The sequence below is a fragment of the Cupressus sempervirens genome, chromosome 9 (genome assembly GCF_028749045.1).
Source record: "Cupressus sempervirens isolate cs-2001-9-10 chromosome 9, ASM2874904v1, whole genome shotgun sequence".
In the NCBI taxonomy this organism is placed as follows: domain Eukaryota; kingdom Viridiplantae; phylum Streptophyta; class Pinopsida; order Cupressales; family Cupressaceae; genus Cupressus; species Cupressus sempervirens.
The window spans coordinates 335,705,975-335,722,228 of NC_143126.1; the positions used below are offsets into that span (position 1 = coordinate 335,705,975).

At 39.2% G+C, this 16,254-nt stretch overlaps 1 protein-coding gene across 2 annotated transcripts in view; it reads left to right on the plus strand.

The window, feature by feature from the left end:
- The first annotated feature begins 2,519 nt into the window (after positions 1 to 2,519).
- Positions 2,520 to 16,254, plus strand: part of LOC149538709 (fructokinase-like 1, chloroplastic) — a 119,830-nt gene continuing 106,095 nt past the window's right edge. Inside the window, exons 1-2 of one of the 2 annotated variants that reach the window (XM_089800043.1) lie at positions 2,520 to 2,819; positions 2,897 to 2,976. In XM_089800043.1, coding sequence (XP_089656169.1) covers positions 2,713 to 2,819; positions 2,897 to 2,976 — 187 coding nt within the window. In that variant the 5' untranslated portion in view covers positions 2,520 to 2,712. The remainder of the gene's footprint in view (positions 2,820 to 2,896; positions 2,977 to 16,254) is intronic. The other variant, XM_089800044.1, reaches the window with a different exon arrangement.

The window sequence follows — 16,254 nt, forward strand, 5'->3', positions numbered from 1 at the left end:
ACAATAAGATTCGCCCTCGTACTTTGACCTTTCTAATAGCTGCCATGGAAGACAAGCCACCTATTCATCCTGCGACCCACAAGATGAAAACGGACCTACATGCCACGCATCATTGAGGCACTATGTCGCTATGGTTAAAATTCTCACAGTTCTCCATAGCAAGATAGTGCCTGCCGTGGATCTGGGGAAGATCTGATGGTGAGCAAGATAGATTCAACTTATCAGTGTATCAACCAATAAGGACGAGCCACGTGCCCACTTGTCAGACAAGTCCTCGTAGGGCCCACATTCTGCATAGTTATGCCTTTGCCAATGAAAAGACTGATCAACTATTGATGTGTTTGACGAATTCATCGTTGGTGTCCAACGGAGCATACTTGGGACCCACTGTCTTCCTGATGTTGCCGTAATGTTATTTTCTGTCTGGGCGCTATGTCGCTAACGATGAGAAGAACAAATTTCCCGATAGCGCCATAGCACCCACAGTGGATCTGTCAAAGTCTAGCGCTGAAGAAACAAAAGGAAAAGGAGGACCGACCATGACACGTGGCAAAAGGGCGCTATGTCGTCAACGCAAAACAACGTGCAACTTTCAAGGGCGACATAGCGCCATCCGTCGATTCAGATTGATCTAACGATGAGGAACTTGCGGGCCACAGAAACATATTATAAGGTTTGATCATTTAAATTTTTTGATATTTTTGGGCATTAAAATAATATAAACTCTAGGAACTAGCCGCTGGATAGGCTGGGCATTTAAAATTTAAATTTTGGCTGGGTGCAAAAATGAGCAACAGACAGAATAATAGTGAGGAATTTATTCTGATCCTCTAATATATAGTTTGGGATATGAGAATTGGATCATTATGGGGGATTTTTATACTCCATTGAAAGGGTACAAATTGTTTTAATAACCATACACTAATCCCAATGACCAACACTACAAAAAACAACAATTGACATTGGCAAAATAGAGAGGTGGGACTTGACATTCACAACCATGTCTAGAGTCAAGTCGCTAATCGACCTTCACATTCATTCAATGTTCTTCTTTGAGAGATACACCAAAATGCAAATCAACATATACAAAATTTTACGGGAAAATGGAGGAGGCTTGATTACAACAACTCTTTAAAATAAATCAAGGTACACAAGCTTAAGATAATCATCTCTATAAATATGTGTGGTAATGCATTGTTAAGCAATTTTGGAACATCAAGTTCTTTACTTTCAAAAAATGAGAATCTTCATTCTTGATTGTTTCTCATTAGTCTAATATGATACCGATAGTATATCTTGTTGTAGGTGTAATCATTGCACCTCCTTTTGAAATAAATGCTAGTTATTACAAACAGCTTGAAGTTTGTTAATCAAATCCACTTAACTGACAAATTGTACACATGACCCACTATGATTGAGTGAGTCTCTCAGCGAGGCCAATGGCTATTAGACAACTTATATACACCCTATGCAATGTTAAATAGTCTTAGCTATGTTATATTTTCATTGTAAAATGGTGCATTCTTGTGACACCATAGACGAAACCCTTGATGAGGGCTACCCAACTTAGGACTCCTCAAATCTAGACAAATCATGGCGAGTCTTGCAACTCTATTATATATGAACATGTTCCCCTTAAAAATAAATCTTTAGCAAGAATTGGGCGGGAATAGGAAAATCTAAATACCCGCATTCATAAATTAGATGTTTGTTTGTAAAATGCAAAAAAAATGGAATTAGAATTCATGACTCCTAATTTTAGCGAAAATGAGCACAACACTCTTCCTAAAAAAAAGTGGAATTATAATAGCTTATTCCTATTCCACTTTTAAATAAGCCTAATTTGATGGGTTTTCGAGTCCTCAACTCACAAAGTGACATTGTTGCGCATTTTAGGAGAGCATTTTTTTTAGAGCATTGGTATTTGTAAAGGGGTTTGGGCGCAAATTATGCCACAATCACTGTTATGAGAGGATGTGTCTATTTGTTTAGATGGGATGTATATACTTAAACACAAACAAATTTTCCTCGTTTGGTTGCATATAATTTGTATCTGTGGTTTCTCCAAAGAGGATTCAATAGTAGCTACGATGAGTTCCCTGTTCTCACAGCTTGTAGAGTCCAATTTGTCCGCAGCAACACAAACAACATCGCCATCACACACGACCCTTGCACTGCCCACATGCCAGACCATAGACCCACTAATTTGAATTTGTAGACGAAGGTCAAGATAAATGCAACAGGGGCTCCAAATTTGTAGAGAAGGTCGAAGCACTTGCTGCATATGTTCTATAAAAAAACTTATTCCAATTCCAATTCTTATTCTTGCATATGTATTATTCTTGCAACCAAATACATATGCATCTTCCGAGTCCTCTTCTAGATCAACCAAATAGATCCAAGTGATATGCAAATTTCAAGAAGTGAGCTTATTGGAGCACTTATTCGACACTTGTGCAACCAAATGGACCCCAGGCTTCCAAACGAACTATAAGAATGAATAAATAACTTGCAAGTTCGTGGAGCACATGATTGTTAGGAGTAAACGGCCATTATTCCTCTGGCCACGTCGATGTACAAACGTGAAAATTAAATCCAAATTATAATTAGGGGGAACGAAAGCAGGAAGAACATAATCCGAAGCTTATCAGTTTTGTGAAAACTCTGGAGGGGAGAGGAAGCAGGAGATGAGCTGAGGACGTTATCCAGCCAATGATGGGCACTTCGTCTTTGGTCAGAGGCGGTGCTGGCACTTGCACTTGCACATGCATATGCCCCCCTTACGTTCCCTCTTCTCATTTTTATTCGCTGCTGCCCAGGTTTGCATTTTCAACTGCAGCTCGTGCAAGATACTGTTCATAGTCTATTTAGGAAATGAATTGTAAATTATGTGCAGGGTACGCGTGAAGCTGCATACAACCATTCACAAACATAAAGCCGCCAGAACATACATTTTAGAGGCTATTCAAAACAAAGGTAACTGTTTTGAGTTACTGACAGTATTCCCCATCTGTCAAACAATAATATAATTTCAATTCGAACATTTGCATTCAATTTTCATTTTTCTTCCAATGATTGATGATGGATTGAATGTTTAGACTGCGTACATTGAGATTTTTTTTTGTCATTTTTGCACAAACCTTTCGTGGAACTCGAGGATAAAACTTTCCATAGAGTTTTATATCTGGAGATACTCAAGTACTATAGTGTCCATACTATTTGATTTTTAAAGTAAAATGTAAGATTAAAACCCTGCTATTGAAATTTAGGAAGGGGTCCATGGAGATTAGTATAGGAACTAGTTTTATATTTTTTTGAGGAAATAGGAGCTCCTATTTCTTAGATATTATATTTTGAGAGGGTAATTTAAAGGTTGGACGGGGAAGTTTTTCCCATCTACCTCTTGTCATTTATATATAATTTTAAAATATTTTACCTCCAAATTTAAGAAATTCTTTGAAGATATTTTTTAAGGATAACTGTTAAATACTTTACCTCTAAACTTAATTTTTTTTGAAGAGATTTTTTTCTCTTTTTCCTTAAAAGCTAGTTTTGTGAGTATTCAGTGTTGCTTAAAAGTACACAAGCCTTTTTAAGGATAAATTTTAAATACTTTACCTCTGAACTCCAATTTTTGCAAAGGGATTTTATTCTCTTTTTCCTTAAAAGCTAGTTTTCCGAGTATTCAATGTTGCTTAAAAATATCACAAGCTCACTAGCATTGTAGAATTTGAGGCTTGTCTATTGCTACAAGATCCATGGGAACAACTGCCTTAAAGCCCCAAAAATTCTCAGGAACACTTTTTAATTTATTTTAGGAAAATTCCCCTTTACCCTTCACAGGACTATTGCTCCTGCTTGTACTGGTTAGCATAAATTTGTGAAGAACCTTATGTTAAAACTAATACTATGTCAATAAAACTTTGCCCAAATAAGAAAGCAATTTTTTTCTCAAGTACACTGCAATTCATAAACTCGTAGCTTAAAAGGAGGGAGAGAAGGGCACCTTACTAGTTTCAAATTTTTTTTTTTCTAATTCAAAGTTTATTTTTTCAGCAGCCACTCTTCCAAGTCCAGTTCGCCAAATTTTCTAGGCTTTAGTAACTCATAAAGCCTCAAGACAAGCTCAAAATCTTTTTGAACTTAGCAAAGAAAATCTCACTTCATCATCTAACTAGCCTACAACATGGGTATTAGCTAAACCTTAAACTAAAACGTAAATCTTACCAAGGGAGTTTGAAAAAAACAAAACTACCTAAAACCTAAACTAAAACTTAAATCTTACCAAGGGAGTTTGAAAAAACAACTAAGTTTAGGCTTTAGACGTTGCCTACAACATACAGTGTGATTAGCACTTCTTCTAGTAGCTACCTTATTTGTATAAGTTTCTTGGGAAAGTACTATTAATAAAATAATAGGAGATAGGACAAAATAGTTTGTGGTAAGTAAATCATCAACGGTCAATATAATATTTTTATATATTTTTTGTAAAGGTGAAATTTCCATACCCATGCCATCTATCATGTAATTTTGTGCCTATCTTTAGTTAATTCCCTAATACATACACATAGGGACAACTAGCACAGTGTGGGGTAGAGTTGCTGTTATTTCTCATCTTCTTTATCTATTTATATGTACACACATGCTTACACATTTAGTCCTACACTATTCATTTATACACACACTCCTATACATCTGTCTATCTGCCAAAATCCATTTAGCTGTTCGCTGTTTGGATTTGACCATTATTCTATACGAGTCTAGTCTGAATTCACAAGCTGACCTCATGATCATGAATTTGTTCCTTTCTTTCAAAATTTAAAATTCAAATCTGGCCGACTAGCTCCCCTCACATTCTTAGTATGAGTTGACTAAATACAAATTTGGCATTATTTGATGTTATGTGCTAGTATTTGAAGACATTTAATGTTGTCATTCTAATCATCTCTCTGTGCTAATCATTTGACTAGAGCAATCATTCTAGAGATGCACTTTGATTTGGTGCAATAAGAAGTGCTTTAAAAAAAATCTTAGGTGCTTGCTTTTTGTCTTTCATATTGTCAATTTCAAGTGGTTGATTGGGGTGTAGTGCTTTGCAGCTCTGTTGCACAACATGCTAACAAATGTATTTATCATTGTTACACTAGTATTGGGGTACGTCAAGACAAGTTTTTGGGACGGGGGGAAAATGGGCCTCATTTTTGGGATGGTGGGGGGATGCCGGCAAGGGGAGGTCAAGGTAGGGAGGGGTGTTGTATAGTATACATATAGAACATGAAATGCTAGTTATGAAATGATGTTTCGGTTGAACATACCAAATGAAAATGCTTGAACATAGCAAAATTGCAACATGAACTAGAATCATTGAACATTCAACATAGTAACATATTGCATATCCAATAGTAACATTCAAAAATTCAAATTCAAATGGTAGTTCAAGTACCCATCCCAACGACGACATGGCTGGGGAATGGAAAAGGTGGGGGTGCTTGGGTACTCAGGTACTCGGTACGGGGATGTCTCAGGGACGGATACTTTGAGTTTTGGGAAGGGGGTGCAAGTCCCCATGTTACTGATGCCACTAGGGAAAACTTTAAACTAGACAAAACAAAAGACCTTGTATTAGGAAAAGTTGTATGACAAAACCATACACATTGTGAAGACAAATCCAGAGCAGAGGTGTAGATTTGAATTTGTTTGAGACCCATAAACTTTTTCTTTGACTGGGTAGAGATCTAATGCGAAATTGTAGGCAGTTCAACTGACAGAGGGGCACCATTTCCAAGGTTTGTCAAAAAATAAAATCCAAAGCATGTATTGGGCCAATATGAATAGTACATTGAGCAGTCTCTATTCACAACTATTTTTAGTTCATTTAGGCTAATTGTACTTATTTGATTGCATTTATAATTATTTTTCATTAGCCTAAGCTTTTCACCAAAAGGAACCATTATTTCCTTTTCATTTTGGTGAACTTGTCCTATACGACCAACCTCCTTTGTAGGTTTGAAATGGGGTTTTCTTTACATTTTATCTTTAGATTTCCTCTATATTTTGCCTCATTGTGCTTTATTAATATTTCTTTTCTATTAGTGTTTTTAACTGTGTTTGCTTTATACAATCATTTTCACACCTCTTTCACACTCTTGGCTACCACATTAGGGTTTTATTTTCATACCTGATGTCTTTTATATTGTTGTTTTTTCAATTTGAAAGTGGATTGTTGAGTGTTTGTTTCATTTTTCTTGTTTGTACCTGTAATCACCTAAAAATGGTCATCTAGACTATTAGCCCCCTTCTCAGCATTTTGGCTAAATTAATTTAATCATATACTTAGAACAAATTGCTAATAATCAATTTATTTAATTATAACCTATAGTTTGATTATGCTATCTTAAGTTCATTATTTGATTAAAAGAACATGTCCCCTTTTAATTAAATAAAAGACCCCATTCTTCTAACCCACTTAAAGTGCACACATAAAGTCCTTTTTCTATTTTGCAATTAAAAGAAAAGGCTTTGTGACTTTTGTCTTATATGACAAGTCAACTTATATTCTATTGGTTGACTTGTGTGTGCACATGGATCACTCCTCTTTTCAAATTCCACTGTTGATCATCCACCATCTTCATCTTGATCTCCATCGTCCGTACATCTTTAAAAGGGAGAGAGCTTTCCCCCTCAAAGCATCCATCTTTTGAATATTGTCATGCTGCAGGTTTTCTAACAGGTTTCTTTGGAGCTTTGTGGAGAACTTCTCATTTCTTGTCTCATTCTCTCATCCCATCATATTAGCATAAGATCATATGGCATTCTTAGCATAGTTGCATTTTAGTTTAGCTTTGATTTCTTGCAATAATTTCACATAGTTTAAATATTTGGTTTTGTAATACTCTCATCGATGTTTAGCATAGTTGCATCTTGCATTTCCATTCAAATTTAATCTTCCATCTTGCATTGCATCTTTGAGGAACTCATTGTAGACACTTGCATTCTTGCTCTTGTCTCAAAGAACCTCCCATTGCATGGTTTACTAGCAAGAAGCACATTTCTAAGGCTTGGCTGAGAGCCTTCATGCTTGAATACTAGCTTCTTGCACTCCGTGGATAGGGAGCTCTAAGCCGGCATCCGAACATTCCAACTCATGGAATCGTTTGGATAGAAGGGTTTAGAGTGTGACACAAATCAAGTGTACATTTTTGGCGCCCACCGTGGGGCCGGACTGTACGTTTCGCCCTACCTTTTCTTATTTTCGTTTGCATTTCCCTTATTGCTCTGCTTTTTTTTTTCTTTTTTACAGTCGCAGGGTTGGGCGACATTTTTCCAGTATCGCACAACAGTTCACAGTACTGTCGTGCGACACTTTTTTTGGAAATAGTGTCTCGCTCGCAGCCTGCATACTGTCGCCCTCTGTGTAAAAATCTGTCGCACGGCATAAGAAAAACTGTCGCCCGAACAAAAACTGTCGCCTGCGTGTACTGTGAAGTATCGCGCGACATTTGTTCAGCAAAAAGTATTGTCTGACATTTTTTTTGCTTGTTCCTTGAGGGATTTGATCAAATTTTTTCTTAGCTGGCTGACTGTCGTTTTTAAGAAGGTTTCTAGGTTGTCTTACAGAGGTTTAATTCACGATTTTTGTGATTATTTTGTACTAACTTGTGGGCTAACGAGTTGTGGTTGCAGGTTGCCCTCTTTGTGAATAAAAAAATTGAAACCTTGCATACAAAAGAACGCATGTCAAAGCTTCAAATGCGCAAGGGCTACTAACATTGTTTGCAGGGCTGCCCAAAGCATAAAAACCCAAACTTGCTTATTTTTTGTTTCCATGTGCGGCATTTGAATAGTTGTTCATTTTTTTAGGCACATAAAACTTGTGATTGGAGTCTTTTGGTAATAGGAGAGTATGCTCTTCACCCTTGTGGTGAATCAAAAATCTTGACTTGCCATTTGGTTTCAAAAGCAAGGGGTAATTGAATCTTCTTGGCGTGTTTGGGAGAAAACGATTGGAATAGGAGAGTATGCTCTTTACCCTTGTGGTGAACCAGAAATCTTGACTTCCGAAAGTTGATCCACTTTGTGTAGTTAGAATCCTTTAGAGGGCCTGCTCTCGGACAACTTGAGAGGAACGACCCAAGTGGGGACAAGCCAATTACCTGGCTCTTTCAACCCACTATAAACTCAAGGCTACCAAGGACACAAAATTTTGGTAGACGTAGTATTTGTCTTCGCCTAGTGTGATCGCTTATGGGATTTCGACCATAGGGAGATCACTAGGCAAGAATGCTTAAAGTACTCTTGTGATCGTGAGATCGGTTACTCATCGTAAGGTGAGGTGTCCCGTAATTGGGAGCAAGAGGAACACTATGAACGAAAGCCCGATCTAAAAACCCTAAGTTAGTAACTACCTTTTTTTAGCCGCTCAACTTCTTGGTGCAAGGATCGATCCTAGTGGACTACCCGGATCACCCCAAGATTTACACTCACCATATGTGTTCCCTTGGTTGTGCTTATGACACTTCCATGACAAAGCCAATATCTCTTGTGGGAAACCACTTGGTGTGAGGCGAAGGAGCATCAAGTGTAGGCCAAGTTGTTGAGTAATGAACCATGACTCTAAGGTAGATTGCTTGGCTATTGTTTTCGATGTTTTGACCAGTGTTAACGTTCTTGCAACATAAACATTCCGATAAAAAGTTGTTAGGAAGGCTGTTCTGATATCCCAAATGTGTATTGACAAGGTTGTTTTTACCCTTGATCAATTGTTTTGAGACATGTTACAACACTTACTATTTTCAAACCTTGCTGTTTACTGATATGAACTAAAACGGAACGCTGTCTGATTAAAACGACTATCTGATTGACAAATTGAAACGAACTTCAAACCAAAAAATTGATTTTTTTTGCACAAAACTGAAACTTTGTCGCACGCTTTCAGAAGAAATATCGCGCGACATTTTTTAAAAAATTCTGTCGCGTGGCTTTGTAAATTATATCGCTCTGTTTACAAGATTCTATCGCACGGCTTAATAATATCTTGTCGCCTGAACAAAATATGTCACACTGTTCCTGAAATTCTGTTGCACGATACAGTTTGCTGAACTTATGTTGCCCTCCTTTTGAGAAAGTATCACCTAGAGTCATTTTGGGTAAAAAACAGAGTTTGCCGTTGGATTTGTTTGGCCTAAGGAGCGTCACGCTGGTCACCCTTGATCCTGGCTACGTATCAGTGTGTGAAGAATTCGTCCTAGGTTGAAAATATGAGTTTAGTCCGTCGAATGTAAGTCTTGAAACGTCTTGATGAATCACTTGTCAAAATTCAACTATTATTTTATTCTAGCTATCCGCTATTGAGCTTCTCGCTCGTCCGCTCGGCTCGAGTCACTCGTGCTGTAAGATCTTGAGCACTGTTTGACAAGCCATCTATCACATTTTGACAAGTGACTAGTCCTGATCGTAAAAGCTTCAAATTCGGCTCGCTCTTCTTGTCCTACTAAACAAAGACAAGTCTTTACATGCCGGTCACAACTAGATATCAAGTTGGTAACGGTAGCCACACGCCTTTCATTTTCAAGCAATTGGAAACACCACCCAAACGTCCTCGCAAACAACCTTGTGATAAGAATCTCGAATTTGCTCAAACACAAACAGCTAACGTTCGACACAACCCACTTTATAGTTTTGAAAATCCATTTGGTACACCCTTTGAGACACCCGAGGATACGAGTGGTATAGTCACTATGGTGCACCCTGATGAAATTAAACGTCGCTTAGAAGAACAAGCACGTGAAACCCAAAAGACTTTGGAGGCTATATACGCTACGGAGAGAGAAAATCAACAAGCTGAAACTGACAATCAGGCACGCTATGAAGGATATAAAGGAACTTGTCCTCGAAATCCCTTTGAAAACAATGATGGTAATCACACGCCTCCAAGGACTCCTAGAGCTGCCGCTGGTGCATGTCCTTCACCTAAACCATCTCATCATGATAGTGATGAAGAAGTAACTAGCGAAGACGTGATCAAATTTCAACAAGATGGCTTCGCCCAAAAACTAATGCTCAGAGCTTTAGAGGAAAATGGAGACCAATACTTCCGATACATGACAGCTAGGGGATGGAAACTCCCTCAAGGTTTTAATGTTGAACATATTATTCCAAAGCGAGAGCCCATTGAGGCTGAAATCTTAAGGGAAGAAATACAGGAACTAAGGAAACAATTTGCACAACTACAAACTTCAAAGGAGCCACCTAAGACATCATTTGTTGACTCGATTTGCGCTCTTCCATTCGATAGGAGTCTATACATGCTGCCATTTCCTAAGGATATAGAGGTTCCTAAGTATGACAAATACGATGGAAATGGTGACCCTCACGACCATGTGAGACATTTCTATGCTATTAGCATGGACTTTATGCATGAAGACACCTTTCTTATGCGTTTGTTTCCTAGAAGTCTGAGAGGACAAGCTATGGAATGGTTCACAAAATTGAGTCCTCCTCTTAAAACATTTGACGAACTTGCGCAACGCTTCATCCAACAATATTCATACAACATTCAACATCCTGTGACTGTGCTAGACTTATGCAACATCAAACAAAAACCAGGAGAATCTTTTGCAATATACCTCCAACGATGGAGATCTTTATACTCTCGGTATCCTTGGCAAGTGCCTGAGGCTGAAAAAATTGACATTTTTGTCAATACGCGTGTACTTGAATTATACTTTGATCTAAGAAAACAGTTATTCACATCCTTCAACGCCATGGTAGAAAGTGCATATCGCATTGAGGATGTTGCTATCAAAAGAGGTGATATTGCCATAAACAAGGATAGAATTAACAATGGAAACAGTAAAGACAAAGGCAAACCTTGGAACAAAAACAAGTATGTTGTCAATGACGAAGTAGTGGACACTCCTAAGACTAAGGAACCTGCATTTAACCTTTCCAATGCCATCTATGCAGCAAAGCAACAAGAAGGTTCGAAACCACAAACCTTTGACAAAGGCTCTAAATTTGCAAAGAAGCGACGTGTTTACACACCTATGGTCGAACCTTATGAAGTGGTTTTAAAAACCTTAATTGCAAACAAATTGGTTACCTTGCCAGACAACTCACGTCCTTACGATCCACCCGTTAGACCTCCATGGTGGAGAGAAGATCATACTTGCAGCTATCACCGAAGTAAGGGACATAACACAGAGAATTGCTTCAAACTCAAAGATGTAATTCAAGACCTCATCGAAGCTGGCAAAGTTGTTACAGATGGCCTTGTTAAGAATACTGATCATAAGGCTTTCCAAAAACCGTTACCTGAATATGAAAAGGGTGAGACCTCAAGGGTAGCTGCCAAAAAGAATCATGACGCCAAAATCAGTTATGCTTACGCTGACACTGATAATGTTATAAGCATGCTTGAGCCCATTGAATACGTATGTATGGCAAGCTCCAACAATGACAACTGGCCAAATTATGATGCTAAAGATGAACGACCAAGAGTGGTCTTAAGGACACGATCCACTCCTCAAGATCATACTGATACTAGACCCAAGGTGGTACTCTGGGTGGCTGAGCCTTCATCTTCTCAAGGTGAACCACTCAACGCTGTCACTAGGGGGCAATCTAAGGTTGTCCTAAAAGTTGCTAATGATCCTAAAAATGCTTCATCGTCTAAACAACCAATTACTTCCAAAATCTCCAACTATGATCTTGTTAGCCAACTGCAACGCACGCAAGCACAAATCTCCATTTTCGAATTGCTAGAGTTATCTCCTTTGCACAGGGATATCTTTGAGAAAGCTTTACGTTCTGCCAATGTTCCCACAGATATTGATGCGGAACAATTCCAAGCTATGGTGAACCACATCTCCTCGCCTCACTATCTCACCTTTTCTGAAGAAGATGACCGAGCTCTCAGTCATCCCCATAACCTTGCTCTTCATATTGAAGTTCAAATCTTTCGTACCCGCGTCCGTCGAGTCCTGATAGACAATGGTGCAGGGTTAAATATTATTTCGTTCAATGTAATCCAACAATTGGGCATGTCTGAATTTGCCATCGATTCTAAGCGCAAGATCACTATAAAGGCCTATGATGAGGTTGAAAGGCCTTCTAAAGGTCTAATTGTACTTCCAATTAGAGTTGGTCTAATTGAGAAGAATGTTGTTTTCCAAGTCTTAGACATACCACTTGCATACAACTTGTTGTTGGGACGACCATGGATTCACGATATGCAAGCAGTACCCTCTACATACCATCAGTGCATTAAGTTCCCTTTTAATGGTACTGAAGTGGTTGTCCCCGACGACAACTCCATGTCTATCAACACATTATCTGCTGCCGAAACGCTAGTCCCGCACAATCGCTCTTCTCATGAGCTAGCACCATCTTTCATAGAATGTGAACAAAAACTGAAAATGATGAGCCTTGGTATGGGCGAGTACACTTTGGACTCTATTGCTGCCTTACCAATTTCCCCTCGGTCTTATGGGAAACCAACTATTGCAAAGAAGTCTTCTGCTTCTGTTATGACACTTTTTGGCACTTTTGTGCAATCTTCCATACCACTGGAAGCAGAGAAGGAAGAACAAGCCATTAGGGACTGGATCTACAGAGAAGAGGAAGACGAGGAGGTTACAATGACAACCCCTATTTCTCCCAAAAAATATGGAAAAGGCTATAAATTTCTGACAAAAATGGGCTACCAGGGCCACGGGTCCTTAACTGGTTGTAAGAACATTCTAGTTGAACCTTTAAGTCACACTCAAGGTCATGATGCTCGAGACACCGCTGGTCTAGGCTTTGGGCTAGACAATAATACACCAAAGTGTGATCGAAGATTACTCATGTCTAGTGAATCGGAGGATGATGACTCTCCCGTAATTGCTACTACTGCACAAGACAAAGACTTTGTTCCTCTCACTTCCCTCCTTTGGGGAGAAGAATAGTTACTGCTAATAATGAAGAAGCTTCTACCTCCCAACAACAGGAACAAGAAGGGTCTACTTCTGAGGACATAAATAGAGGACGAATTAGGCAGAATATTGCTCATCTCATAGATAGGGGTCAAAGTACAGATTCTCATGAGTATGAGTGGGAAAGCCTCTCTGATGCATCTTGCGAGCTAGGTGTGGATGTCATTCATGCCAATGCAACCCAACCCGATGTAGTCGAACGGTCTAGTATGGGGTCGGATGAGTTTGACTCACAACATGTCTCAATGGATCACACTAGTTCCTCTAGGACTATTCTTGAGCTGGACTCTTTTGCGACATTTTCTATAGGCTCAACTTCACAGGTCACTAGAGATGACTCCTTCCATATCAATCACATTGAAACTTCTCCCTCACTCTCGCTAATTTACCCAGATCTCATAGATTGGTCTATCCAAAATCAAAGACCTGAAATACGGTCTTTCCAAAACGACTATGAGATCGCTTGTTATCTAAATGCAATTGAACCTGTCATTTCTTCCACTAGCGAACCCGCAGTTAACATGACGAAATTGTTTACCGTACAGGTAAAGAAGTCAACACATACAGACAATAATAGTAGAATAGCAGAATAATATTCGCAATAGTAGATGAATGATGATTTACAATGATCCCAGACGGGATATAAATACTACCGCCGAACCTTCCCGAAGGAGTCCGTCGGCCACAATTATTTTATCCGAACCTTCCTAAAGGAGTCCGTCGGCCACAATTATTTTATCCGCTACAAACTATTTACCGCCGGACCGTCGGCTACAGAAACACCGCCGGACCGTTGGCTACAAAATACTGCCGGAACCATCCAGTCGGCTAACAGGAATTGGATATCAAGTACCTTAGTCAAAAAATTAAAAGGAAAAATAAGCGATCAGACGGCGAAAACCACATTGTGGCGGTGTCTGACCCTCAAAAAAGTAAAAATAAAGGCGTATCTAATGGTGAAAACCTCTCTGAGGCACCTGCGGATGAGGTACTTGGTAGTCTGCCAAGCTATTTCCAGGATAGATCTTCGGTTCTAGTCGAACCTACACAGCCTATCAACTTGGGAACAGAAGAATGTCCTTAGATTATCCATGTAGCTCAATCTTTGTCAGACAAAGAAAAGACACAGTTTGCTCAATTCTTTCAAGACAAGAAGGTCAACTTCGCATGGACATACTCTGACATGCCAGGGCTTGATACAGATCTCATCATGCATCACTTATCAATCTCACCAGATGTCAAGCCTGTCAAACAGAAGTTGAGAAAAATGCATCCACATGTGGCCCTATTGGTCAAGACAGAGTTAGAAAAACTATTGAATGCAAACTTCATTAGGGCCATTGATTATGCTGAGTGGATTTCCAACATTGTACCTGTCTCCAAGCATGACAAATCCATACGAGTTTGTACTGATTTTAGAGATCTCAATAAAGCGTGCTCCAAGGATGACTTTCCACTACCAAACATCGATATGATAGTGGACATGACTGCGGTTATGAGATGTACTCGCTCATGGATGGATTTTCTGGGTACAACCAAATAAAGATAGCTCCAGCAAACCAAGAAAAGACAACCTTTACATGTGCATGGGGTACCTTTTGCTGGAATGTCATGCCTTTTGGGCTCAAAAATGCTGGCGCTACATATCAAAGAGCAATGACAACCATCTTTCATGATATGATGCATGAAAACATGGAAGACCATGTTGATGACACATTGGCAAAATCAAAGAAACGAGACACACATCTCAAAGACCTTAGTTTGATATTGGACCGTATGGAACAATTCCAACTTAGGTTGAATCCAAAAAAATGTGCCTTTGGTGTCACTTCTGGAAAATTGCTAGGTTATATCATTTCAGCAAAAGGCATTGAGGTTGACCCTGAAAAGGTCCAAGCTATCATGGATATGCCTCCACCAAAGACTATTAGTCAGCTTAGAGGTCTGCAAGGACGGCTACAATCCATAAGAAGATTTATCTCTCAATTAGCTGATAAGGCTCAACCTTTCAATAAAAATTTGCATAAAGGATCTACCCATATTTGGAACAGTGACTGTCAACAAAGCTTAGACCAAATCAAAGGCTACTTGGCAAAACCGCAGTTCTGATGCCACCCATTCTAGGAAAACCTTTGATTCTGTACATTTCAGCTACGAATTCTTCTCTAGGAGCACTCTTAGCCCAAAGTGATGAGACGGGTAAAGAAAGAGCCATATACTATATCAGTCGAACTTTGGTGGCTTATGAACTAAATTATACAATTATAGAGAAGGCATGCCTTGCTGTAGTTTTTGCCTCCCAAAAACTTCGACATTATATGTTGGCCCATACAGTGCACTTGATTGCCAAGATAGACCCTTTGAAATATTTATTAAGTAAAGCTGCACTTACTGGTCGCCTTGCTAAATGGATGATGATTCTTTCCGAATTTGACATTCAGTATGTTGAACGTAAGGCAATCAAAGGACAGGCCATAGCTGACCAATTGGCTGACTTCCCACTTGAAGATGTAGCACTTATGCAAATTGAGTTTCCAGATGCCTCGATCATGAACATTACTGACAGAACATGGAAGATGTTTTTTGATGGATCCCATACACAGAATGGAGCAGGAGCAGGGGTGTTGTTTGTTTCCCCTCATGGTTATACGATCCCAAAGTCCTACAAATTATTGTTCCCATGTACAAACAATATTGCAGAGTATGAAGCATTAACAAATGGGATCAAAATGGCCCTTGAATGGCGAATAACTGAGCTACACATCTATGGGGATTCTCAACTGGTTGTGAACCAAGTGAATAATGAATATCAAACAAAGGATGACAAGTTGATCCCTTATAAAAAGTTGATAGATGCTGTAAGGAATTATTTTACCTTTGTAACATTCCAACAGATTCCTAGAGCAGAAAACAAGGCTGCTGATGCTATGGCCACCTTAGCATCTATCCTCCAATTACAAGAACATGAATCACGATTTGAGTTCCTGGTGGAAGAATTGCGCCATCCAGCCTATGATTCCTCAGATAACCAGGTGATCTACACTGTTGTGGCTCGTGGGTCACGATTCCTCCCACTATGCGGCTATTTTCTCCTACCTACGTGATCAGGTTATTCTTGAAACCCTCACGCGCAACCAAAAACGCCAACTCCTTCGTAATGCTTCACACTACACTTTGGTCTCTGGTGACCTGTATAGGAAGGGTCTAGACGGAACGTTGCTTAGGTGTTTAGAGCTAGAAGAGTCTGAGAAGGCACTTGCCGAAGTCCACGATGGCATTT